The sequence below is a fragment of the Myotis lucifugus genome, unplaced genomic scaffold (assembly GCF_000147115.1).
Source record: "Myotis lucifugus unplaced genomic scaffold, Myoluc2.0 scaffold_131, whole genome shotgun sequence".
NCBI lineage: Eukaryota > Metazoa > Chordata > Mammalia > Chiroptera > Vespertilionidae > Myotis > Myotis lucifugus.
In genome coordinates, this window is record NW_005871179.1 from 1,078,394 (window position 1) to 1,106,375 (window position 27,982).

The 27,982-nt window shown below is 39.2% G+C and overlaps 1 protein-coding gene across 7 annotated transcripts in view; it reads left to right on the forward strand.

Annotated features, from left to right (window-relative positions):
• ZMYM6 (zinc finger MYM-type containing 6) overlaps positions 1-27,982 on the forward strand; it is a 49,215-nt gene that overhangs the window by 17,091 nt on the left and 4,142 nt on the right. For 6 of the 7 annotated variants that reach the window (XM_023758516.1, XM_014460453.2, XM_006094187.3 and 3 more), the window contains 11 exons: positions 1,808-1,982; positions 2,078-2,269; positions 4,042-4,192; positions 4,621-4,736; positions 5,526-5,798; positions 5,964-6,114; positions 7,619-7,791; positions 12,287-12,434; positions 13,746-13,886; positions 14,715-14,752; positions 27,119-27,263. In XM_023758516.1, coding sequence (XP_023614284.1) covers positions 1,808-1,982; positions 2,078-2,269; positions 4,042-4,192; positions 4,621-4,736; positions 5,526-5,798; positions 5,964-6,114; positions 7,619-7,791; positions 12,287-12,434; positions 13,746-13,886; positions 14,715-14,752; positions 27,119-27,263 — 1,703 coding nt within the window. The remainder of the gene's footprint in view (positions 1-1,807; positions 1,983-2,077; positions 2,270-4,041; positions 4,193-4,620; positions 4,737-5,525; positions 5,799-5,963; positions 6,115-7,618; positions 7,792-12,286; positions 12,435-13,745; positions 13,887-14,714; positions 14,753-27,118; positions 27,264-27,982) is intronic. The other variant, XM_023758514.1, reaches the window with a different exon arrangement.

Below are 27,982 nucleotides of genomic sequence, written 5' to 3' on the forward strand. Positions count from 1 at the left end.
CCTCCCCCCCCGCCCCACATTGATCTCTCCCCAACCGCTCCCACCCCCCAGCACATGCCTTCACCCCCCTACTGTCTGTGTCCATAGGTTATGCTCATATGCATGCATACAAGTCCTTTGGTTGATCTCTTACCCCTTCACTCTCCCACCTTCCCTCATAGGTTGGACAGTCTATTCAATCTTTTCTTTCTTTTAAAAAAGTATTTTTATTGATTTCAGAGAGGAAGGGAAGAGGGAGAGAGAGATAGAAACATAAATGATGAGAGAATCATTGATCGGCTGCCACCTGCATATCCCCTACTAGGGATTGAGCCCGCAACCTGGGCATGTGCCCTTGACCAGAATCGAACCTGGGACCCTTCAGTCTGCAGGCCGATGCTCTGTCCACGGAGCCAAACTGGTTAGGGTTCACTGTCGTATTTTTAACGGTAGGTGAGTTTTAGAAAATTAATCAAATTGTTATTGTTGTTCTTTCATAATTTACCATGGAATAGTTCTGTATAATAAAGGTGTACAGGATGTATAAGGCAGGATAGTGGAATGATTAATTCCATGGCTGTAGAATCTGACTGCTGGGATTTGTATTCTGGCTTTACTGCTTCCCAGCTATGTGACTTGGACATTTTTGATTTAGTCTCCTCATCTATCAAATGGCAATTATAATACTTACATTATAGAGTTTTTGCAACAATTAAATTGGATAATTTGAGTAAAGAGAAGAATGCTGGCACATAGTTATTATTCAATACACATTATTATAGTATATAATATTATTGCCATTATTTTTTTACTTTGTGGCCCGCACTAGGGTTTCTGATTAATGACTTTTTCCTTCAGTTTTTATGCTTGTCAGAAGAATGGCAATATTTAGCCTCTGTTTTTACTGTCAGTGCTTATTGCAGATGAACTCTTATAATAAAACATCTCAGTTATTTGTGTTCTTTTGTCTTATTCTTGGTTCTGTCCTCTGATACCAAGCCTTAATAATCCTTTTGTCATCTGTTTCTTTGCTCTTTTGAGTTATAGCTAAACTTTGTATATCATGCTAATATTTTTTTAACATACTTTTTTTTTGAGTTTTTTTTTAGAGAGGAAGGGAGCGGGATAGAGAGATAGAGACATCGATGAGAGAGAAACATCATTGATCGGCTGCCTCCTGCATGCCCCCTACTGGGGATTGAACCCGCAACCTAGCATGTGCCCTGACCGGGAATTGAACCAGTGACCTCTTGGTTCGTGAGTTGATGCTCAACCACTGAGCAACACCGGTTGGGCCATGGTAATATTATTATATTTATCTTTAGTAGTTTGCTGTTTCTAAAATCTTACATTTAACTTTATTTTTTGTAAATGTATTTTTTGTCTCATTCATTTTTTTATTCTTGGCAGCTATTGGCTAGTAAGAAGACAAGTGTTTCATAGACTGGAATTGTGGGGTGGCCACTTATTTTATTGGCTCCAGTGGAAGAAACTTAGTTGGAGCTGTAAGCCTCACTATTTTTGTCATGGGCATCTGCCTGGATATATTTTAAATATAATTCTCTTTTACACATCTATAAATTTGGTATTATGAACTCCATTTTATATAGGGGGAAATTAAGATAGTAATTGTCTTATTCATTGTTACTTAGCTGATAAGTAGCAGAACTAATCATTAAACCCAGGTTTCTAGATGCCATATGCAGGGTCGGCCATTTTCTACTATACAATACTACCCTTAGTAAATGTAGTTATTTTAGCTCAGAACGAGGAAGAAATTACAGTTTTGAAGAACACATTTCATTTTGCCTTTGTTATTTATTTTTAGAGACATTTTAAATCCAAAGAATGTAATCACAGCCCGATTTGGAAATTCCTCTCCTAGCAAAGATTTCTGCAGCCAATCATGCCTTTCTTCTTATGAACTAAAGAAAAAACCTGTTGTTACCATATATACCAATAACATTACAACTAAGTGCAGTATGTGTCAGAAGAACGCTGATGTAAGTTACATTTTACCTTTATTGGGATTCTGCTCAAAGATCAGAGATTTTTAACTGCTCTTATTTTGTATGCATATGTGTTTTTTCTCTCCTAGATTCGATTTGAAGTTAAGTATCAAAATGTGGTACATGGTCTTTGTAGTGATGCCTGTTTTTCAAAATTTCATTCTACCAACAACCTCACTATGAAATGTTGTGAGAACTGTGGGAGCTATTGCTATAGTAGCTCTGGTTCTTCCCAGTCCCAGAAGGTTTTTACTTCAACAAGTGTCACAGCATATAAGCAGGTATGAATATCAGTCTGTTGCATATAGTTGGGCTCTCTCCTCCTGAGATGGCTGTGCAGGGATGAAGTGCACAAGAAAAGAGTGAGCTCTTGCTCTGGCCAGTGTGGCACAGTTGGTTGGGCATTGTCTCGTGCATCAAGAGGTTGCTGGTTCGATTCTCTGTCACGGCACATGTCCAGGTTGTAGGCTCAATCCCCAATAGGGGGTGTGCAGGAAGCAGCGGATCAATATTATGCTCTCACATCGATGTTTCTCTCTTCTCCCTCTCTAAAAATCAGTAAATTATTCTTTTTAAAAAAAATATTTGTATTGATTTCAGAGAGGGAGAGAGAGGGAGAGATAGAAACATCAATGATGAGAGAGAATCATTGATTGGCTACCTCCTGCACGCCCCCCACTGGGGATCGAGCCCATAACACAGGCATGTGCCCCTGATCGGAATCAAACCCGGGACCTTTTGTCTGCAGGCTGCCACTCTATCCATTGAGGCACACCAGATAGGCTCTTTTTCTTTTTTAAAGAATGAAGATTAACAACAAAAAACCAAACAAAAAAGAAAATATATTTTTTTAATGTGTTTTGGAATGAATTATAATTATTTTGGCAACATTACCTAATTAGAATACTTTAGCTGATTTTTGTTTATATTTTTGAATAATGCATTCATTTGGTTACTAAGTATATCAATTTGTGTCAATTTAATTCTTGCTGAATGACTTGGGTCTTTAAAAAGTTCCATTTTTACAAAAGGATGTTAAGTAATAATTAAAACAGTTTTTAGTTAGCAAGTTTGATTTCTATTTAATTCCTCTAAGCAGTTGGTAATGGACATTCATCTTGTGAAAAGTATTACTTTTCTAGGAATTGCAGCTTTTGGCAGTCTGGTTACTACTGTCACAGGAATAGAATCCATTTTATTGATATACTAGAGGCCTGGTGCACGAAATTCGTGCACTGGTGGTGGGGGGGTTCCCCTCAGCCCGGCCTGTGCCCTCACAAAGAGGAAGGTACCCCTCACTCCTTACTACCTGCCTGCTTGCTGCTCCTTAGCACTACCACGGAGGTGGGAGAGGCTCCCGCCACTGCCGCTGCACTTGCCAGCCATGAGCCTGGCTGCTGGCTGAGCGGCGCTCCCCCTGTGGGAGTGCACTGACCACCAGAGGGCAGCTCCTGCGTTGAGCATCTGCATGCATCATAGCGACCGGTTATTCCACCAGTCATTCCACTGTTTGGTCGATTTGCATATTAGGGTTTTATTATATCGTATATATAACAAAACAAACAAAACAAACAAAAAAACATTGTTCCTATCTCCTCCTCCTAAAGAGTCTTACTAGTTAAATAACATTAAAGGTAGTAGATTCTCTCCTAGATTGATGTCTAAGTCTGCACTGAGGATGAGCCTTTGGTTCATGCATTACCTGGTCTTCTCTGATCATTTGTGATGAGAAAAGTATGTTATGACTATCTAATTCATTACTTTTAATGTATTTTGTTGTTGCTAATCTATCTGAGTAGTTATTAATTTTCTTCAATTTACATTTTACTATTATCTGAAAAAACTTACTTTTCCCACATCCCAACTTTCAGAGAAGTCTATGTTTGGTGTGGCCTCACTGTCACGCTCATATATTTCAACCAAAGGCAGTGGTTGTAGGTAGCTTTTCTTTTTCTTAAACAGTATGTGTATATGTACTGTATGATTAGGCGTGTGAATGTTATTTCTTTTTTTTTTTAAATTTTATTTCTTAACAGATGTATTTTCTTAACAGAATTCAGCCCAGACACCTCCGTATGCCTTGGGGAAATCATTGAGGCCCTCAGCTGAAATGATTGAGACTACCAACGACTCAGGAAAAACAGAGCTTTTCTGCTCTATTAATTGCTTATCTGCTTACAGAGTTAAGACAGTTACTTCTTCAGGTAATGTTTAAATTTGATAAATTTATAGATTTACTAGTAGTAAATACTGAAGAAGAATGTAATTGCTTTTCTTTCATTTTGTTGGAAACTAAATTTGCCTATATGAAAGACGCAATATTGGTTTAGTTTTAAAGAACTGATTTTTAAATGAAAATAGTTTTTCTACAGATTTCCTTGGTTGAGGTGTTTGTGTGTGCATGTGTGTGTGTAGTCTCATGTGTGAAAAAAAAACACCCACATAAGTTCCAAGTTAGTTTTTGTGTAAATGGAACTTAATTGAGGAAGTTGTAGTTAGCTTGACAGGTTATTATAAAGTTCCTTGATTTTTATTTTGGATATTATTATTTGTGTATTTATTCTAACACATTTTTTGGATTATTTGTTCATCTGTGTAACTTATTCATTGGTTTTTATTTTTTGTTACTAAGGTGTCCAGGTTTCGTGTCATAGTTGTAAAACCTCGGCAATCCCTCAGTATCACCTAGCTATGTCCAATGGAAGTATATACAGCTTCTGCAGCTCCAGTTGTGTTGTGGCTTTCCAGGTATGAGCTAAGATAGTATTTTACCCCTGCAGTTCTCGTAGGCATTGATCTATGGCAAAGTGTTAGCTGCTGAAGGTCCATACTTATAAAAGATTAAATTTCAGGTAGAAAAAAATTCTGTTCAACTATGGTGATGTGTTCATGTATTCCTTCTTCTCATCCTGGGCCAGATGCATAATGACTCCTGGCATGGACTTGTGAGCCTTCACTTGTCACATTTTGCCTTCACTCTCAGAGAAACTAGAGTTTAGAGATCCTGCAGCGTGGGAAGATGCCTGATGCAATGGCCCTGGCACTAGAAAGAAGACACCACTGGTGACCACTGTGCTCTTTTTTTCTTTTTCACGTTTCTATTGATTTCAGAGAGGAAGGGAGAGGGAGAGAGAGAGAAACATCAATTATGACAGAGAATCATTGGTCAGCTGCCTCCTGCACACCCCCTACTGGGGATCAAGCCTGCAACCCAGGCATGTGCCCTGACTGGGAATCGAACCGTGACCTCCTGGTTCATAGGTCAATGCTCAACCATTAAGCCATGCCAGTCGGGCACCATCAGAGGCTGGTTTGTGACGAGAGACCTGCTTTAATTTATTAGGGTCATATATACTAGGGGTCTTTGTCTGGAAAGCCTGTATTTGTCAGTCCTTCTATTCTGGAAGTATGCCATTTAAACTCTTTCTGTGTACTACTTTATAAATTTTAAAGCAGTTTATTAAAATGAGAAAATGAAAATTATCAAGTTCTGTTACTTCTTAATTGTTAGTCTTTGCCTTATTTGTGTTCATTCAGGATGTATTTGACAAGCCAAAAGGAACAAACTCTTCAGCAGCGCCCCTGTCTCAGGGCCAAATATGCCCGCCCTCTGGGTCAGCAGTGTCAGCAAGAGGAGGTAACAACACCTCTGCGGTTCCGCCCAGCACCATCAGTGGCTCTGCTGCAGCCAGTCTCCATCCTCTTGCTGCACAATCCCAGCAAGTTGCTTCAGCCCATCCAGTTGTTAAACTCAAGTGTCAGAACTGTTACCATCTGTTTGCCAAAAAACCAGAACTTCTTTTCTACAAGGTAAAGAGAGATCATGAGAGAGATTGAATTTAAACTTATCTAAGAAGCATTTTTGTCTCTTCATCTGTGAATTCATTTAATTTGCTTTGAAATGAGAAGGAAAAATATTTTTTAAAGATAAAGCAACTGCTTAATTAGGTCTTAATGACTGTTCTTTCTTTACAGGGTAAAATGTTTCTGTTTTGTGGCAAGACTTGCTGTGATGACTACAAAAAGAAATATAAAGTTATAGCAATGTGTGACTACTGTAAACTACAGAAAATTATAAAGGAGACTGTACGATTTTCAGGGGTTGATAAGCCTTTCTGTAGTGAAGGTAAAGGGAAAAGTTCAGTTTTATCCACAGATCATGTGGTTGTTGTGAAGTATTCATTATGGGCTGGGCTATTCATCCACAATCAATTTTCAAGTAATTTTTGTTTTAATAGGTATAATTTGAAGCTTTTTAATTGAATTTATGTTTAACTCATTTAAAAATTTCTTTTTATTTTTTCTGTTCTGCTTGTTTTGATTTTTAGATTCAATTGTTGATAGATATGTATTTATTGCCATTTTATTGTTCATATTTTTAATCTTTTTTTACCCTTCTTTTTCTTCAAGAAGACCCTTTACCATTTCTTTTTTAAAAATATATATATTTTATATTGATTTCAGAGAGGAAGAGAGAGGGAAAGAGAGATAGAAACATCAATGGTGAGAGAGAATCATTGATCGGCTGCCTCCTGCATGCCCCACACTGGGCACCGAGCCCACAACCCAGGCATGTGCCTTTGACTGGAATCAAACCTGGGTCCCCTCAGTCCACAGGCCGACTCTCTAGCCACTGAGCCAAACCAGCGATGGCTAACATTTCATGTAATACTGGTTTGGTGGTGATAAACTCCTTTAGCTTTTTCTTTTTTTCTAAGGTTTATTTATTTTTTAAAATATATTTTTATTGATTTCAGAGAGGAAGAGAGAGGGAGAGAGAGATAGAAACATCAATGACACGAGAGATTCATTGATCAACTGCCTGCTGCACACCCCACACTGGGGATCGAGGCTACAATCCGGGCATGTGCCCTGACCGGAAATCAAACCGTGACCTGGTTCACAGGTTGATGCTCAACCACTGAGCTATACTGGCCGGCCAAGCTCCTTTAGCTTTTTCTTGTCTGGGAAGCTCTTTATTTGTCCTTTGATTCTAAGTGTTAGCTTCGCTGGGTAGAGTATTCTTGGTTTTAGGTCCTTGCTTTTCATCACTTTGAATATTTTTTGCCACTCCTTTCTGGTCTGCACAGTTTCTGTTGAGAAATCAGCTGACAAAAAAGTCTATCTTTTTATTTATTTATTTATTTATTTTTTTCTGTATTGTTGAACATATTATAGATGCCCCCTTTTTTTGTCCCCCCCCCAATAACCGCCTCTACCCCTCACCCACAAAAGTCTATCTTTTAAAACGTTACTATAACCTCGGCAAAGAAAAAACTTCTGAAAAATAATTAGATCAATGGTATTAGATCTCTTCATAAGTTTAGCTCTGACTTCAGAGATCTTTCCTTGCACCTGTTTGTGAAGCAGGTACTTAAGCAATTATGGCTTCTTGGCTTAAGAAACTGATGTTTCTGAATATAGATGGCCTTATATTTAGAGTATATGTAAAAGGTAATATAAGTTTGTTTTATGAATATAGAGACTATCCTTTAACCTAGAGACAAATAATTGTGTCCAGTATTTAGAAATTAACAATTGTGGGCATCTAAGACTGTAGAAACTCACTTTACTTCCTTTAAGTTAATGTAAATTTGATGTTTCTTCCTTTCATCCTTTCTGGATCTCAGTTTGCAAATACCTCTCTGCCCGTGACTTTGGAGAACGATGGGGAAACTACTGTAGGATGTGCAGTTATTGCTCCCAGACATCCCCTAATTTGGTAGAAAACCGATTGGAGGGCAAGTTAGAAGAGTTTTGTTGTGAAGATTGCATGTCAAAATTTACAGTTCTGTTTTATCAGGTAATTATACCTCTTTGGCTTCCTTAAATTTATAAAAATTATTTTCTATTTAAATATGTTCAGATTATATGAATAAAGTTTTGTGTTTAGAACTGGATAAAATAAACTATGGCTCCTAAAGCAAAATTCAATTGATTATAAATTTGAAATCTTTGGGGTAAAGAGTACAGAATTTCTAGAGACTTTATTATTTGAGGATATGTTCCTTTTAAATTTTGCTTTCTTATAAGGCACATTGACCTTGTTATAACTGAGTTAGAATTTTATGTAGGTAAGTTGCCTTATGCCTTTCTCATACAGAAAGTTCCTCTGAGAAATTTGAAGTCAGGCCTTGTTCTCATTTCATAGATCAAATGACTATGACTGACCTCCTTACCCACCTCCTTTTAAAAAAATTACTTTTTTTGTAAGGTTAACAATGAAAGCTGGAATTAATTGAACCACTAATACATGTCCAGTGCTTCATAAGTGTTCATTTAATCCTCACCAGAATCCCAAGAAGTAGGTATGTTATTGCCAGTGTATAAATAAGGAAAAGGAGTAAGTAAGATGTCCTTAATGAAGCTGGTAGATGACAATTAGCACCTATACCACTCAAGTGAAATCACCTGTTTACTTGTTTCCTGAGCCCTCAAAATATAATTTTCTTGAGGGGAAGTATGTCTTTTTCATAATTATATGCCTTGGACCTATTTCAGTACTCAAGACAAAGGCGACCTCATTAGATATTGAATGAATCAAAGTCTTTATGACTCCAAAGTCCATATTCTTCCTACTGTAACATGTTGCCTCTTACACTCTTAAAAATAGAATCTATCTTTAGATTTCTCATTGGTAATTTTGAAAACAGATCAACTTTTATATTCTCTCAATTGAGGGTATCTATATGAAATAATATATATTTTTAACCACAATACATGTATTTTATTTAATTTATTTTAATAATATTTTTTATTGATTTCAGAGAGGAAGTGACAGGGAGGGATAGGTAGAAACATCAATGATGAGAGAGAATCATTGATCAGCTGCCTCCTGCATGCCCCACACTGAGGATACAGCCTGCAACCTGGGCATGTGCCCTGACCAGGAATCAGACCATTACGTCTTGGTTCATAGGTTGACGTTCAACTGCTGAGCCATGCCAGCTGGGCTATTTTTAATTTTATTTTTACATTTAATATTATTTTGTATTAGTTTTTGGTGTATAGCATAGTGGTTAGACAACCATATACTTTACAAAAGTGTTTCCCTGATATTTCAAGTATCCACCGGGCACCATACCTAGTTATTACAATATTATTGATTATATTCCCTATGCTGTACTTTACATACCCATGACTATTTTGTAACTACCATTTTGTACTTCTTAATCCCTTTGCCTTTTTTACTCTTTCCCCCAACTCCCCTTCCCTGTGGCTACCATCAGTCTGATTTATCTATGCATCAGTCTGTTCTATCAATTTTGTTTGTTTATTTTGTTCTCTAGATTCCACATATAAGTGAAATCATATGGTATTTGTCTTTCTTTGACTGACTTATTTCACTTAGCATAATATTCTCTAGGTCAGCGGTTCTCAACCTGTGGGTTGCGACCCCTTTCACAGGGGTCACCTAAGACCATCGGAAAACATATATAATTACATACTGTTTTTGTGATTAATCACTATGCTTTAATTATGTTCAATTTGTAACAATGAAATTGGGGGTCATCACAACATGAGGAACTGTATTAAAGGGTTGCAGCATTAGGAAGGTTGAGAACCACTGCTCTAGGTCCATCCATGCTGTCACAAATGGTAAGATTTTGTTCTTTTGTATGGCTGAGTAATACTATTCTATTGTCTATATGTACTACAGCTTTTTTATCCAGTTGCCTGTTGATGGGTACTTGGGTTGCTTTCATATCTTGGCTATTGTAAATAATGCTGCAATGAAGATAGGGGTGCACATATTCTTTTGAATTAGTATTTTGGGTTTCTTTGGATAAATGTCCAGAAGTGGAATCTCTGGGTCATAAGGCAGTTCTGTTTTTAATTTTTTGAGGAACCTCTATACTGTTTGCCATAGTGGCTGCACCAGTCTGCATTCCCACCAATAGTGCACAAGGGTTCCCTTTTCTCCACATCCTCACCAACACTTGTTTTTTTTATTTTTTATTGATAATAGCCATTCTGACATGTGTAAGGTGATACTTCATTGTGATTTTTTTAAAAATATTTTTTTATTGATTTTAGAGAGGGAGAGAGAGATGGGAACTTCAGTGATGAGAGAGAATCATCAGTTGGCTGCCTCTTGCATGCCCCCTACTGGGAATCAAGCCCACAACCCCGGCATGTGCCCTGACAGGGAATCGAGCCATAACCTCCTGGTTCATAGGTTGACAACCACTGAGCCATGCTGACTGGGCCACTCGGAGGGGGGGAGGTGTCCCTCAGCCTGGTTTGTGAGAGGGCACAGGCCAGGCCGAGGGACCCCACCGGTGCACGATCAGGGCCAGGGAGAGACGCGGGAGGTTGGCCAGCTGGGGAGAGACCGTGGGAGGGCTTCAGGGTGTGTCCGGCCTGTCTCACTCAGTCCTGATTGGCTGGACCCCAGCAGCAAGCTAACCTACCAGTCGGAGCGTCTGCCCCCTGGTGGTCAGTGCATGTTATAGCGAATGGTTGAGCGGCCTTAGCATATCATTAGCATATTATGCTTTGATTGGTTGAATGGCCGATCGGATGACTGGACACTTAGCATATTAGGCCTTTATTATATAGGACTAGGGGCCCAGTGCACAAATTCATGCACCTTGATAGGAACTCTGGGCTGTGAGGCTGCAGTGGGCACAGGGGTGGGTCTCGGCCCATCCTCTGTGCCCCTGCCCGGCCCCTCCGGCCACGGCCCCTAGCCCCCTATCTTCCGGCAGCCTCGCTCCCGCCACCACTGCTCCCACGTGCTGACGGTGCCGGCCCTGCTTACACCCACTGACGGCGTGGAGCGATTGGGGCCGGTGCCAGCAGCTGGTGCGAGTGGTGGCTCCGGCACCAGCAGGGGGTGCAAGAGGTGGCTGCTGGCCCCGATTGCCCCTCAGGAGCAGGTGGAGGTGGAGAAGCCCTCAGGGGTGATTGGGGCTGGCATCTGCCGCTTGCACCTGCTGATGGCGCCCCGTGATCAGGACTGGCGCTGGGTGCCGACAGTAGGTGCAAGCAGAGGCTCCCTGCGTTGGCAGTAGGTGCGAGCGCCGTATGGGACCGCAGCATGCAGGAGCAAAGAATTTTCAGTAGCCAAAACCGGTTTGGCTCAGTGGATAGAGCGTCGGCCTGCGGACTGGAAGGTCCCGGGTTCGATTCTGGTCAGGGGCGTGTGCCTGGGTTGCGGGCACATCCCCAGTGGGAGATGTGCAGGAGGCAGCTGATCGATGTCTCTCTCTCATCGATGTTTCTGGCTCTCTATCTCTCTCCCTTCCTCTCTGTAAAAAATCAATAAAATATATTTAAAAAAAAAAAAAAAGAATTTTCAGTAACCACCAGAGGCTAGCCCTGATGACAGCGACCAGTGCCCCGCCATGGTCTGGCGCCCCCATTCACCTGCTCCACCATTCCGCTGCAGCCAATGCCCACCATGTTCCGTGCTCTGCTGCCTGCTGCCAACACCTGCCATGGTCTGCATGTCCCCCCTGGTGGTCAGCGCAAGTCATAGCAACCAGTTGTTCGGTTGTTTGGTTGTTCCACTGTTTGGTCTATTTGCATATTAGGGTGTTTTTTTTAAAATATATTTTATTGATTTTTTACAGAGAGGAAGGGAGAGGGATAGAGAGTTAGAAACATCGATGAGAGAGAAACATTGATCAGCTGCCTCCTACACACCTCCTATTGGGGATGTGCCCGCAACCAAGGTACATGCCCTTGACCGGAATCGAACCTGGGACCCTTCAGTCCGCAGGCTGACGCTCTATCCACTGAGCCAAACCGGTTAGGGCAGGGTTTTATATATATAGATAGGCCATCTGTATGTCCTCTTTGGAGAAGTATCTGCTTAGGTCCTCTGCCCATATTTTAATTGGATTGTTTTTTTGGTGTTGAGTTGTTTGAGTTTTTAAAAAAATATATTTATATTGATTTCAGAGAGGAAGAGAGAGATAGAAACATCAATGATGAGAGAGAATCATTGATTGGTTGTGTCCTGCATGCTCCCTACTGGGGATTGAGCCTGCAACCTGGGCATGTGCCCTTGACTAGAATTGAACCTGGGATCCTCCAGTCCACAGGCTGACGCTCCATCCACTGAGCCAAACTAGCTAGGACGAGTTGTTTGAGTTCTTTATAAATTGTGGATATTAACTCTGTATTGGATGTATCATTGGAGAATAACCACAACATTTTAAGGTAGAAATCTTATATTTTGTGATCTCAACTGATTCATATATCATGTTTTCATAGTGCCTTCTGATTTTATAATAATTTTATCTTTTCATTATTTTATAGTTTTAAGCATATCCTGTTTTTTTTCTCAGATGGCCAAGTGTGATGCTTGTAAACGACAGGGTAAGCTAAGCGAGACCATAAAATGGCGAGGAAACATCAAACATTTCTGTAATCTATTTTGTGTCTTGGTGTTCTGTCATCATCAAATTACAAATGACCTTGTTCCACAAAGAAAAGGTAAAATTAAACTTGGCTAATGGGATTTTTATGTCAATGCTAGGATAATACTATCAGTATATACAATTGTAAATAATATAATAAGAACAAAATTTCACTGGATTCAGATAGCCTGAATTTCCTTAAATTTTCCTGTAAGAATCCTTAAGGATTGCCTTTGTGGGAAATTAATCCTGATACTTTTTGCTCTCATAATCAAACACACCAAGAATAATAAATGTAGAAGCACTAATTTTATAGGAAAATTAGATTTGATTGCTTTTTATTGCATTTATCTGTACATAAATAACTTACACTAAGCGATATATGCTATTCAGTTAATAAACTAGAAATAAAAGTAGGAAATTGGGGCAAATAAAGGGAAAGACTATAAATATGTTTATATAGTTGCTGTGTCTGGCCTAAGATTTTATCCAGTGCTTGCTTGTAGCCAAGGAAAAAGGAACAACACATTAATTATATAAAAAAATAAAATAGATCACTTCTTCATGGGTAGCCAAGTTTTTCTTGGCTAAGAATAAAATAATTTTGCAAGTAGGACAGCTAATGTGATCAAAATATCCAGATGAATAGGTAGTTACGTAGCATGTTTTTAAAATAGTTCCCTGAAGTAGGACTTCTCTGACTTAGATTAAAAACATTTGATATTATGTTCTCTGATCAAAGCCTGGAGTGCTATTGAATTGACAGAATCCATGTGCTTTGACTCCTTACAGTGTGGCTCTTGTCCACCATTGTAGTCTTATTAGTCATCACCTTAATCCAGATATGCCTTGTGCTAATCTTTTGTGTTATAGCATCCATTCCCTGAGATTTGCCAGGTGGGAGGTAGAATTTTCATTCTATGATGTGGGTTAACGAAGCCACTGTTTTTATATGGATGGACAGCTACATCGCCAACTTATTTATAAAAATTGTCATGTTAAATTTTTATTTGAAGCAACATAAATGTAGGAGTTTTAATACTCACTAATAGAAAAGCCCAGCTAACCCTGAAGCAAATACCTATATTTTAAAGTCTCTTGAAAAAGTTCAGTATAGTGTTATGTATCTTTGAATTATGTCAGACAGAAAATAGTGCAAAGTAAAAAATATTTAAATTCCCACTGTTAAATATAATTTGAAGCTTATAATTTTAGAGAATCAGCTTTCCTTTAAGTCCTAATGAACACTAATCTGACCAGAATCACCCAACCCAACATTATACAGAGGTAGATATTTGCATTGCATCTTGAAAATTAAGTTGTTAAACAGGGTTTTTGTGTGTGACCCTTTTGTTTATACTAGGTCTTACCTTTTTGTTTTAATCAGTACGTATTGCTAAGGCACCAACTGCTTCAATGGCGTTCCCTTCTGCGAGGACAACTACAACACCAGTTATAACCAATGTGGTGTCATTAGCAAAAGTACCTCCTGCCCAGCCCACAGGGAACACTAACAGTGTTTTAAAAGGTATGACTTGGTGTAAAGGCATTTGTTCAAACTGTGGGAATCAGTTTTGTCTAGCGTGCATAGCTGTTATTGGTAATATTTACATTTATATGAGGAAACATACTCCTCTGTCTTGGAGTGAAGAGGGTAGCAAGCGGGGTGGAATTGATAGGGAAGGAAGTGGCATGCATAGTTTATTTTTTAATAACCCAAATTATTATTATTATTATTATTTTATTGATTTCAGAGAGGAAGGGAGAGTGGGAGAGAGAAAGATCAATGATGTGAGAGAATCATTGATTGGCTGCCTTCTGCATGCCCCCCACTGGGGATTGAGCCTGAAACTGGGCATGTGCCCTTGACTGGAATTGAACCTGGTACCCTTCAGTCTGGAGGCTGATGCTCTATCCACTGAACCAAACCAGCTAGGGCAATAACCCAAATTATTTTAATATAGCTGCCTTTACCAAAAGAGATTCTCCGGTCAAGGGCATGTACCTTGGTTGTGGGCACATCCCCAGTGGGGGGTGTGCAGGAGGCAGCTGATCGATGTTTCTCTCTCATCGATGTTTCTGGTTCTCTAGCCCTCTCTCTTCCTCTCTGTAAAAAATCAATAAAATATTTAAAAAAAAAGAGAGATTCTAATACAATAGGTGGGATTGTGGCCCAGGAATCCTCACCTTAACCAAGGACCCTAAGTGATACTGAGGCCAAGTTTTCTTGGTCTTTTTTTGAGAAATTTTGACCTAGACTCTAGATCACCTTAGTGAGAGGAGAGTAACTTCTTGGTTTTAGTGTTTACTTCTGTATATTCTGGGGATAATAATGCATGTTTTCATTTTATAACAGGTGCAGTTACTAAAGAGGCAGCAAAGATCATTGAAGATGTAAGTTTTATTGTTAGTATTTGCCTAATAATGCCACTTTATTTTCATTTTGGATATAACCTTCTAATATATATCTGAGTACATTTCTATTTGCAGCTTAATCTTTAAAAAATTAGAGTAATATATTATGCATTAACTTTTGTTTTCGAATCTTAAAATTACATTATTAATAACAATGCATTCCTAATTTATTTTTATTATTTGTGTCTCTTTAATTTCTTTAAATATTTAAATACTTGTTAATTTCATCTGGTTGCTTATTTTTCTCTTTTGCTACATTCAAGTAATTTTCTTTTAGACAAAAAAGTCTCTTAAAAGTTGAGTATTATGTCATTTTATGTATCTTTGAATTACGTCAGGCAGAAAATAGTGCAAAGTAAAAATATTTAAATTCCCACTTTCTTAAATTTGAAACATTGTAAAACTTCCCAAAATTAAAACAGTTTTTGAAGAAATGCATAATTGCAATTGGCAAGCTGAAAGGATTATAGACTATGTCATTATTGTCCTGTATCAGCATCACTTTAGCAGGAAAACAAAATTCCCATCATTCTTTATCAATATCACATGAACCTTAGGCCTTAGGTTAATGTATTGGTGACTCTTGTGCTACTCTCTTAACATTTGCTCTTGATATAGTGAAAAATCATTTTTTATATCAAATAACAATGTCATTCAGATGCATTATGTGGTGGGGCTAGTGCTAAAAAGTATGCCCAGAATTTAATAAATTTGGAACAGAAATTAAATGTGACAAAATTGTGTGAAGAAGGCCAGAGGCTAGACTACTGTTGTGATATCTCATTCTAGTAACTTAGGCGAGTGCATCCTGCAGAATATTAGAGATAATGCTCAAGAAAACAAAGCATCATTAAAGCAGGTGCCCCCTTTAGTTCACAAAATTACCTTATAACTAGACAAGGATAATGGAATAAATGGATAAATTCCTGGCAACATGACTATAAGGTCAGGGCTGACAAAAGCGCTCCAAAGGCCAAGCTATTGTCTGTGCTAAGGAATAAAGTATTTTGATGATTTGAAAGGAGGTGACAGTGAGACAAAAAGGTTTACTATAAGTCATAACTGGCTTTCCAGTTTTAAAGCCTGTCAAGGTATTAAGAATATAAACATGAGCAGGCAAGCTATATCTGATAACTCCAAAGCTATCAAAACATTTCAGCTTTACCGTAATTTAAAGAGGCTTTAACTTGGAAGACAACATGCTAATAAAGAATCTGTGAAAGTGGTAAAGAAGGTAAATTTGTGCAAGGTTGATGAAGGAGATGTTGAAATTTTGCTTGGGTGGTTCCCCATGAATTAATAGAAGACGACTTGCTAGAATTAGAAAAATAAAAGTCTCGTGGATTTGGATCTCTGGTGGAGGGCAGAGACCATAGAATTGGGGTGGGCAGCAAGTGAGTGAGTGGCCATGTTTCAGCAATAGTTGCTGTTTTTGAAAAGATGATCCAAATGTGAATTGCTGTTCCATGGTGGAAAGGCAAAAGATAGACAGTGTGTCTGAATATCAAGAAAACCACAATGAAAGGTGTTGGGTGAGGTAGAAGAGGGTATAGGGGGGATAATCTGGATGGAAGGAGACTTGACTTGGGGTAGTGAACACACCATACAATGTACACATGATGTTTTATAGCATTGTACACCTGGTACCTATATAATTTTATTAACCAGTGTCACACCAATCCTATATAATAAAACCCTAAGATGCAAATTGACTGAATGGCGGAACGACTGGTTGCTATGATGTGCACTGACCACCAGGGGGCAGATGCTCAATGCAGGAGCTGCCCCCTGGTGGTCAGTGTGCTCCCACAGGGAGAGCGTCGCTCAGCCAGAAGCTGGGCTCATGGCTAGTGAGTGCAGCAGCAGTGGTGGGAACCTCTCCCACCTCTGCTGCAGGTGGGAGGTAAGGAGCAAGGGGTCCTGGACTTCAAGAGCCCTAGATTGTGAGAGGAATATCTGGCTACCAGCTTAGGCCCAATCCCCTGGAAAATACAAACCATATTAGATTAATTTTTTAGCAGAAGTCTTTCAGGGAATCAGACCAGCCTTCACCACAATGTAGAGAGATAGCTTGTCCTATTTTGAAACCTCTTAACTCTTAACTTTCCCATTATTTGTGTTGTTGGAAGATGATAATGATAACTTCTAGTTAATTACTTTCAGGCATGATACTGCATTAGAACTGTCATTAAGTTAACTTTGCAGTTGTATATTATACTAGAGACCCCATGCACGAAAATTCATGCATTGGGGGGGGGTCCCTCAGCCCGGCCTGCGCCGTCTTGCAGTCTGGGAGTCCTCAGGGGATGTCCTACTGGTGACTTAGGCCTACAGGCCTAAGTCACAGTTTGGCCTCCCTCTGTGGGAGGTGACCAGGCGGGCCTACCCGGGGAGGGCACCACCTGCGAGTGGCCAGCCCCACCCCCCCATCGCCCCTCCGCTGCAGCTGATTGCTGCCACTCCCCCAGCCCCCCATCGCCCGTTCCCTTCCTCTGCCGCTGGCACATGCCTTGGCTGGCCTGGCACCACCTGCTCGCCAGCCCTGCCCCCCTGCTGACCACTGTTCAGTCGATTTGCATATCACACTTTTATTATATAGGATATTGTACATTAAATTATATCTTGAAATCACATAATAAATCACTGTGTTATAGAATTAATTTTATTATTAACTACACTAGAGGCCCGGTGCATGAATTCGTGCATAGGTTGGGTCCCTCTGCCTGGCTGCCCCGATTGGGGCTGGCCGGCTGGGGAGAGGGACCGCGGGAGGTTGGCTGGCCAGGGGGAGGGACTGTGGGAGGTTGGCTGGCTGCAGGAGGTTGGCTGTGGGAGCACACTGACCACCAGGGGGCAGCTCCTGCATTGAGTGTCTGCCCCTTGGTGGTCAGTGCATGTCATAGTGACCAGTCATAACGGTCACTTAGGCATATATACATATATATATATATATATATCATATATATATATATCATTATATAAAGTATCATATTAATAAGCATTATTAATGTGTATTATGAAAATATTCTATATTGGTTGAAAATTTGTGTACTCTGAGAATGCATTCCTCTTCTATATGTATGGGACAATTAGTTTTGAATTGTGTTAGTTTTGAATTATTCAGGATTTTCAGAAACATATTCCTCATATTACATGCGACTGCCATATACAGGGTGGGGTAAAAGTAGGTTTATAATTGTTTGTATGGGAAATAATACAATAATTAATTAATAATACAAGAATAAACTGTGTTTTGTTACAACTGTAAGCTTACTTTTGCCCCACACTGTATATGTTTTCCCTATGTGGTGTCCTTCTATAATTCACTCTAACCAGTCATTTAAACTGTGCTACAGAATAGCTCTAATATTTTCAGTTTAGTCTTAAAAAGTATAATAATAATAATTAGTGTAGTACTCTGATTTTTTAAATAAAATGACAGTTTTAGAATTTTTTCTTTGTTCCTCTCGGACTTTTGTGTGAATTTCTTTCAACTTATTTAAGTGGTCTTAAATTTGGGGTAACAGTTAGATACAGAAACATACAAAGAAGAAAGTCTGCAAAGGTCAGCAAACTTTGTATAAAGGTCTAGATAGTAAATATTTTAAACTTTGCAGGTCATATGGTCTGTGTTTCAACTCTTCACCTGTGCCATTGCAGCACAGTAAGAGGCTGTGTTATAATACAGTTTTATTTACAAAAACAGTGGTGGGCTGAACTTGGCCCAGAGCCATACTTCACCATCCAGAATTAACCATTGTTAGATTTGGCTTATTTACTCAGTTCTTTTTTTTTCCCCCTCTTATACTTTTATTTATTTACAAGAGGCCCGGTGCATGAAATTCGTGCATGGGTAGGGTCCCTAGACCCGGCCAGCGATCAGGGCCAAACAGGGCCTTCCGGCTGCCAGCCGGGATCTTCCTTCCCTTCTCTCGGCTGCTGATGGCCGGTCGGGGCCTTCCTTTGTTCTGCGCCGCCCCCTGGTGGTCAGCGCATGTCATAGCAAGCGGTCGAACTCCCGGTTGGTCGAACTCCCGAGGGGACAATTTGCATATTAGCCTTTTATTATATAGGATTTTTTAAATTATCACTTTTCATATTTCTAGATGTAACTGCTATTAGGAGTTTGGTGTGTGTCCTTTCAGACCATTTTTATTCTTTCACATTCATACATGCAAATCCATAGAAAATATTTAATATTGTTTTTTCAAGTATCCATGTGAGACCTAATAGATTTGGTACATTCCTATTGACTGCTATATGGTATTATACTGTATATAGGAACCACATTTTTTTTGTCCATTGCCCTATTGATGAACATTAGGTTGCTTCCATTTTTTCACTATTAAACATTTCTGCTACAGTGAACATCCTTATAGATGTCTCCTTGTGCACGCGTGCAGGTATTTGTCTAGTGTAGATATGGAAGAGTGGAATTTTGGTGTCAAAGCAATATTTGCAGTTTTAGTTTTTTAATTGCCCTGCAGAGAGGCCGTTCCAATTTTTATTCTCATCAGCAGTTTATGATTGTATTTATTTTCCACAGCCTATCATTTAATGTCAGATGTAAACATTTTTTTTGCCAATCTGTTTTGTCATATCTTATTGTTGTCTTCTTTTTCCTGTCACTGATTACTAATGAGTTTAATTTCTGTTTTTGAACATTTTAATTTTCTTTAAATTTTCTGTTTTTAATTTTTTCCATTTTTGTGTTGAATTGTTGGTTTATAGGATTTCTTCTTTTTTTTTTTTAACCTCACTCGAGGATATTTTTTCCATTGATTTTTAGAGAGAGTGGAAGGGAGAGGGAGAGACAGAGAGAAACACTGATGTGAGAGAGATGCATCGATTGGTTGACTCCCACATGCCATCCACCAGGGCTGGGAGCCTACAACTGAGGTACATGCCCTTGACCGGAATCGAACCCTTCAGTCCATAGGCCGATGCTCTACCCCTTAGCCAAACTGGCTAGGGCAATAGGATTTTTTAAAAATATATTTTGGATTTTCCCCCCTTCCAACTTATCATTTTAATCAACACAAAAATATACAGTAAGCCGAACCGGTTTGGCTCAGTGGATAGAGCGTCGGCCTGAGGACTCAAGGGTCCCGGGTTCGATTTCTCTGCTCTCCATTTTGGAAAAATCCTCTAAAGGTAGCCCTCTACTTGCTGCCTCCATTTTAAAAAACGTGTCTCTCTCTCATCGATGTTTCTAGCTCTCTATCCCTCTCCCTTCTTCTCTGTAAAAAATCAATAAAATATATTTAAAAAAAAATATGCAGTAATGCTTCTTGGAAAAAAATCCTTCGTTAACACCATGGCCCTCTAGCCACTGTCCCATTTCTCTGCTCTCCATTTTGGAAAAATCCTCTAAAGGTAGCCCTCTACTTGCTGCCTCCATTTTAAAAAATGTGATCTTTCCTTAGCTCACTCTAGTCAGGCTTTAGTCTGCACTTCTTCACTGAAACTGCTCGTCAAGGTTGCTAATACTTTTTATTTTGCCGAATCCAATGTCAACTTTCAGTTTTCATTCTCCTCATCTTTTCTGTAACATTTGATACAATTGATCTTTACTTTTTTTTTTTTTTTTTTAAGATTTTATTGATTTCAGAGAGGAATGGAGAGGAAGAGAGAGAGAGAAACATCAATAATGAGAGAGAATCATTGATCGGCTGCCTCCTGCACGCCCCTACTGGTGATTGAGCCAGCAACCCGGGCATGTGCCCTTGACCGGTATCAAACCTGGGACCTTTCAGTCTGTAGGCCGATGCTCTATCCACGGAGCCAGACCAGCTAGGGCAGTGGTTCTCAACCTTCCTAATGCTGCGACCCTTTAATACTGTTCCTCATGTTGTGGTGACCCCCAACCATAAAATTATTTTCGTTGCTACTTCATAACTAATTTTGCTACTGTTATGAATCGTAATGTAAATATCTGATATGCAGGATGTATTTTCATTTTTACAAATTGAACATAATTAAAGCATAGTGATTAATCACAAAAACAATATGTAATTATATATGTGTTTTCTGATGGTCTTAGGTGATCCCTGTGAAAGGGTCATTTGACCCCCAAAGGGGTCGTGACCCACAGGTTGAGAACCGCTGAGCTAGGGCTTTTTTTCCCCTTTTCTTCTTGAAATACCTTCTTTAATTTCTAGGTCATCATACTCGTACCTTTTCTTAACCTACATTGCTTCCTAGGTAACTCATACAATCCTGTGGTTTTATTTATTTATTATTTTATTAAATATAAAAGGGAGAGGGAGATAGAAACATTAATGATGAGAGAGAATCATTGGTTGGCTGCCTCCTGCACAACCCCCACGGGGGATCAAGCCCACAACCCGGGCACGTGCCCTTGACCAGAATCGAACCCGGGACCTTTCAGTCCGCATGCCGATGCTTTTATCTGCTGAGCCAAACCAGCCAGGGCAGTCCTGTGGTTTTATTTATTTCTTTTTTTTTTAAAATATATTTTATTGATTCTTTACAGAGAGAAAGGAAGAGGGACAGAGAGTCCGAAACATCGATGAGAGAGAAACATCGATCAGCCGCCTCCTGCACACCCCCGTCTGGGGATGTGCCCGCAACCAAGGCACATGCCCCCGACCGGAATCGAACCTTCGACCCTTCAGTCCGCAGGCCGAAGCTTTATCCACCGAGCCAAACCGGCTAGGGCGAGTCCTGTGGTTTTAAATAGCACCCAGGTGGTGGCTGATTCCCAGTTTATTTCTTTTGCCCTAATCTCTGAGTTCCAGATTCATGTATCCAACTGTCTACTTGACATTTATATGATTAATTACATTTAGATGGTTAATAGGTATCTCAATCAATATGTCTAAAACAGGACCCTTTTATTCCTTCCAGACTTCTTCTCTAGTGTTCTTGTTACCTCCTTAGTTTGAGCCACCATCATCTTTCTTCTGGATTATTGCAATGACCTCCTACCTGTTTTCCTGCTTCCCTTTTTCCCCTTTGCGGTTTTTTTCTTCATACTGTTGCCAAAATGATCTTCTTAAAACAAAATCAGATTGTGTGACTTCACTGCTTAAACACCTTCAATGAGATTCTGAAAAAGAAGAATAAAGAAGAGGGAAGAGCTAGTTTTAAAAATTATGGGAAAGTTGCAAATTTTATAAAGCTCTACATCAGTGGTTCTTAACCTTGGCTGCACATTAGAATCACCTGGGAATCTTTTTATTTTTTTTTTATTTATTTATTTTTTTTTTATAATATATTTTTTTTATTGATTTTTTACAGAGAGGAAGGGAGAGAGATAGAGAGTTAGAAACATCGATGAGAGAGAAACATCGATCAGCTGCCTCTTGCACATCTCCTTCTGGGGATGTGCCCGCAACCCAGGTACATGTCCTTGACCGGAATCGAACCTGGGACCTTTCAGTCCGCAGGCCGACGCTCTATCCACTGAGCCAAACCGGTTTCGGCTGGGAATCTTTTTAAAATCCTGATTTCTGGGCCTCATCCTCCGGAAATTCTGTTTCTTTGTTAGGGGGTGAGGCCACAACATTAGTAACAAAGAAACAGAATTTCCGGAGGATGAGGCCCAGAAATCAGGGTTTTAAAAAGATTCCCAGGTGATTCTAATGTGCAGCCAAGGTTGAGAACCACTGCTCTACATAGTTGGAACAACTGATACTGAAGCCATGAACAGATGGACAAACTCAACAGAAAGGAGGTCCAGAAATAGATCTAAATATATATGGGAATTTAGAAATAATAAAATTGGCATTTTAGATTAGTAGAAGAAATCTAGATTATTCAATAAATAGTATTGTGAGAATTGAGTAAACATGGAAAAAAAGTACAGTTGGATTTCTACCGCACAAATTAAACCAAAATGAAGACCATGGGTAGAGCCTGAAATGCACCCCTCTCCAACCTCACACTTAGTCATGTGGCCTGGCAAGCGGAATCCCCTGCACAAGCATACACAGTGGCTGTGTTGGGACTGTTATATAAATATGTTATATCCATACAGTGGAATACCATGCAGTTAAAAAAGAATGAGGCAGCCCTATATGTACAGACATAGAGCAGACTTACATATAAGTGAAAAAGACACAAAACAGTATAGCACGCTGCCATTTCTGTTTTAAAAACAGACAAAACACATGCCTGTACACATATATAGAATATCTCTGGAAGGCAGCCAATAAATAGATGATAGTGGTGCCTCTGTGGAGAACTCAGTAACTGAGGGAGAATTTTAAGAGAGAGATTTATAGTTTTATTGTTTACTATTTGAATTTTTGAAATTTATGTCACATGTTATGTTACCCATTCAAAAATATGCATAGAATTTTTTTTTAAAGACAAAGGAAAATTGAGCAAAGTCTATGAATAGAAAGTTCACAGAAGAGGAAATACAAATAATGCTTAACCATGAAAATACCTAATGACACTACTATTAGATAATTTTTCATTTATTGAGAAATAGCAAAGAGTCTGATAATGTGTTGATTAGAGCCGCGGTTTTCAATTGTTGTGTTGTGGCACACTGGTGTGCTGCAAGAATTCTTAAAACATGCAATACTGGACTATGTAGCCAGGGACACTGATCTCTTTTTCCTTAGATTGTCAAATAAGAGAATGACAACAGTAAACACAATAATAGCCACCCGGTATGAATGAATCAAAATTATACCAATTTCTTTCTTTGTCAGATGGGCAAAAAATACATTTTTTGGTGTGCTGCAGAATTTTAGTAATTAATTTATGTGTATCATAAGATGAAAAAGTGGGAAACAGTGCTAGGAAACAGGCTCACATACATTGCTGAAGGTCATTTAATTATTTTTATATTTTTTTTATTGATTTCAGAGAGGGAGAGGGAGATAGAAATAGAAACATCAATGATGAGAGAGAATCATTGGTGGGCTGCCTCTTGCATGCTCCACACTGGGGATTGAGCCCACAACTCAGGCATGTGCCCTGACTGGGAATCGAACCAATGATCTCTTGGTGCACGGAACAATGCTCAATCCACTGACTGGCCAGAGGAAGGTCATTTAATTTGATATGACTTCTAGGGAAAGCAATTTGGCAATACTATCATAATTAAAGTCTGTCACATACAGATTTTAATATATTTTGACCCACCAAACAGCATTTGTAAGACCTTTTTATATAGATACTAGAGGCCCAGTGCACGAAATTTGTGCACGGGGCGGGGGGTGCCTCAAACTGGCCTATGCCCTCTCGCAGTCCAGGACCCCTTGGGGAATGTCCCGCCTGCCGGCTTAGGCCTGCTCTCCGCAGCAGTCAGACATCCCTCTCGCAGTCGGGGACTCCTCGCTCCTTACCGCCCGCCTGCGCTGCTACTGCTGCTGCGCTCGCCAGCTGTGAGCCCGGCTTCTGGCTGAGTGATGCTCCCCCTGTGGGAGCGCACTGACCACCAGGGGGCAGCTCCTGCGTTGAGTGTCTGCCCCCTGGTGGTCATTATGCGTCATAGTGACGGGTCATTCCACTGGTCGTTCTGCCATTTGGTCGATTTGCATATTAGGCTTTTATTATATAGGATAATAGCACATGTAGAATTTATGTGTAAGGATATTTATTGCAGCATTGTTTATAACAGCAAAAGATTTGTAATATTTAAATGTTCAGAAGCAGATGCCCTAGCCAGTTTGCTCAGTGGATAGAGCTTTGGCCCAAAGACTGAAGGGTCCTGTGTTTGATTCCATTGATGTTTTTCCCCCTCCCTTCATTCTCTCTAAAAATCAGTGGAAAAATATCCTTGGGTGAGGGTCAGCAACAACAACAAAAGTTCAGCCGAGACACTTCACATTCCCTGAGGTACATTCAGTGTATAAAGCCCCTAGGAGGCAGCTTCATACAAAGTGATGTAAATATACCTCCAAGATAGCTTGCTAAGTGACAATGCAGAACCTTACTAAAAATATGATCATTTGTAATCAGAAGCAACTTATTTAATTACATAAACTAGCGATTTTCAACCTTTCTCATCTCATGACACACATAAACTAATTACTAAAATTCTGCAGCACACCAAAAAATATATTTTTTGCCCATCCGATAATAGGTATAATAGGTATAATTTTGATTCATTCATTCATTCATTCATATTGTGTTGGCTGTTGTCATTTTTTAATTAAATCTAAGGTAAAAGAGATCAGTGCCCCTGACTAGTCAGGTATTGCATGTTTTAAAAATTCTTGCGACACACCAGTATGCCATGGCACACCAGTTGAAAATCATTGACATAGCCCGGCTGGCATGGCTCTGTGAGTGTAGACCTATGAACCAGGAGGTCACAGTTTGATTCCCGGTCAGGGTACATGCCCGGGTTGTGGGCTCGATCCCCAGTGTGGGGCGTGCAGGAGGCAGCTGATCAATGATTCTCTCTCATCATTGATATTTCTATCTCTCCTTCTCCCTTCTCTGAAATCAATAAAATATATTTAAAAAGAAATCATTGGCCGTAACCGGTTTGGCTCAGTGGATAGAGCGTCGGCCTGCGGACTGAAGGGTCCCGGGTTCGATTCCGGTCAAGGGCATGTACCTTGGTTGCGGGCACATCTCCAGTGGGGAGTGTGCAGGAGGCAGCTGATCGATGTTTCTCTCTCTTCGATGTTTCTAACTCTCTATCTCTCTCCCTTCCTCTCTGTAAAAAATCAATAAAATATATTTTTAAAAAAATCATTGACATAGGCCATCTTTGGAAGAATGTATAAGAAATTGGGAAGAGTGGTTGTATTCAAGGTAGAGTCTGGCTAGATGGCAGACAAGCATAGAAAACTTTTTCTGTATACACTTTTATACCTTTTGAATTATTATATAACTCAAAATTATTGCATATATTATCTATTTTATAAATTTAAAACACAGCCCTTTCAGACCCTATACAGTTTGGCTTCTGCCTACCTCTCCAAATGTATCATTCTCACCCCTGCTTACTTAGCCTTGTTCTTGTTGATATTCCTAAAGCAGGCCAAGCTCTTTCCCACCTCACAGATTTGCACCTACCATCCCTCTGCCTGGAATCCTTTGACCTCTGGCCTTTGCATGGCTTGCTCTTTTGAATATTCAGAAGGTCTCTGCTCAAATGTTTACTCCTTCCTCCACACCATCATTCTCCACTCTCTTACCCTACTTTATTTCTTTCATAGCACTTATCATTCCCTAAAATTATACATTATTTATTTGTTTTACTTGTTTATCTTCTGAGCCTCCCTCTAGAACAGGGGTGGGCAAACTTTTTGACTCGAGGGCCACAATGGGTTCTTAAACTGGACCGGAGGGCTGGAACAAAAGCATGGATGGAGTGTTTGTGTGAACTAATATAAATTCAAAGTAAACATCATTACATAAAAGGGTACGGTCTTTTTTTTTTTAGTTTTATTCATTTCAAACGGGCCGGTTCCGGCCCACGGGCTGTAGTTTGCCCACGGCTGCTCTAGAATGTAAGTCGCATGAGAGTAGTACTTTGTCTTGTTTTTTCGCTGTATCTCCAGGGCTTAGAACAGTGCTTGGCTTAAACTGAACATTCAGTAAATATTACTCCATAACTGAATGGAAAAACATGTTTTAAATACATTCTCTCACTCTGTTGCTTATTCTTCAATTTTTTAAAGAAATCCTTACCCAAGGATGTGTTTTCAATTTGAGAGAGAGGAGGGAGGGAGGGAGGGAGAGAGGAGAGAGAAAGAGAGAGAGAGAGAGAGAGAGAAACATCAATCGGTTGCCTCCAGCACACACCCAAACCAGGGATAAAACCTGCATCCTAGGTATGTGCCCTGACCAGGAATTGTACCTGAAACCTTTCAGTATGCAGGATGACATTCCAACCAGTTGAGCCACACCAGCCAGGGTTCAACTTTGTTTTATAAAGACGTTTGTTTGCAAAAAAAATTCAAGGTAGTCAAATATGTCCATCTTTTCTGCTTTGTTTTTAACTCTCATGTTTTATTTAAGAATACTTGTTTCTTGTTCTGTTCATTTAAAAGTTCTCCAGTTAATATTTTTCATTTTGAGGTTGTTGATTGATATGGAATATATTTTTGCATATAGTCTGACATTGGCTCTAATTTTTCTAAATAGTTGTCCTAATTAGCGAAGATCGCTTTCATTGTTTTGATTATACTTACTATGGGCAGAGTATTTTCAGTAAATGGAACTAATACTGATTAGAAGAATTAGGAATTAGTGTATATTTTCCATAGTGACTTCTTTATTACAATCACTCTTTCAGAGGAATTATATTTCTCTTGATATATGCCACCTTTCAATTGATAGCAGTTATTGTCAGTGATGAGATACTAAAAAAATCTCTCTTTGGTTTCTTATGTTGCTTTTAACTAGGGAAATACACAGACAGATGCCATGAAACTTCTTTCTTCCCAGTCTTCCCGGCTTTTAAAGAACAAAGCATTATTGTGCAAGCCCGCCACACAGACCAAGGCCATCTCTTGCAAACCACATACACAACACAAGGAATGTCAGACAGGTATGTGTTCTCGTGCTTTCCCATGTGGAAAGTTTGTCCTCTGTTTGTTTTTTTGTAAAGAAAGGAAAAGAAAGTCATTGACAGTTTCATAAATGTGAAAACATTTAATCCTTTGAACATCTAATTTATTTCTTTTATAATTATTGTCATTTACACTAATAACTACTAAATTGAATCCATATGCACACAAAGCATTATGTGTAGAGTAGATAAACATCTGTTTTTCAGATGTATAGATAAGCTATTACAATGACTAAATATAAATTTTTTTATTGATTAAGTTATTACATATGTGTCCTTATCCCCACATTATAAATACAATTTTTTAAAAAGCATTAGTGATTTAATCTTAGTTGTTTTCTTTAAACACTATAAGTTGGTTTGTCAGTTACTAAAGGTATAACTGTATGTCTGAGGTATTGTTGATAAGGAAAATTATTTGAATTCATACTTGAAAAGGTTGTAAACTGTTGCTCCAATCCATATTATAGCTTTTAACCCCACCTACCCTTATATTTTCAGTTACTTTCATAGCTCTGCTCAAAGCATTTTTTAATTTAAAAAATTTTTTGTATTTATTTTTTATTTTTTTGTTTTGTGTTTTAAATATATTTTCATTGATTTCAGAGAGGAAGGGAGAGAGAGAGATATATAGAAACATGAGTGATGAGAGAGAATCATTGATCGGCCGTCTCCTGCATGCCCCCCATTGGGGTTTG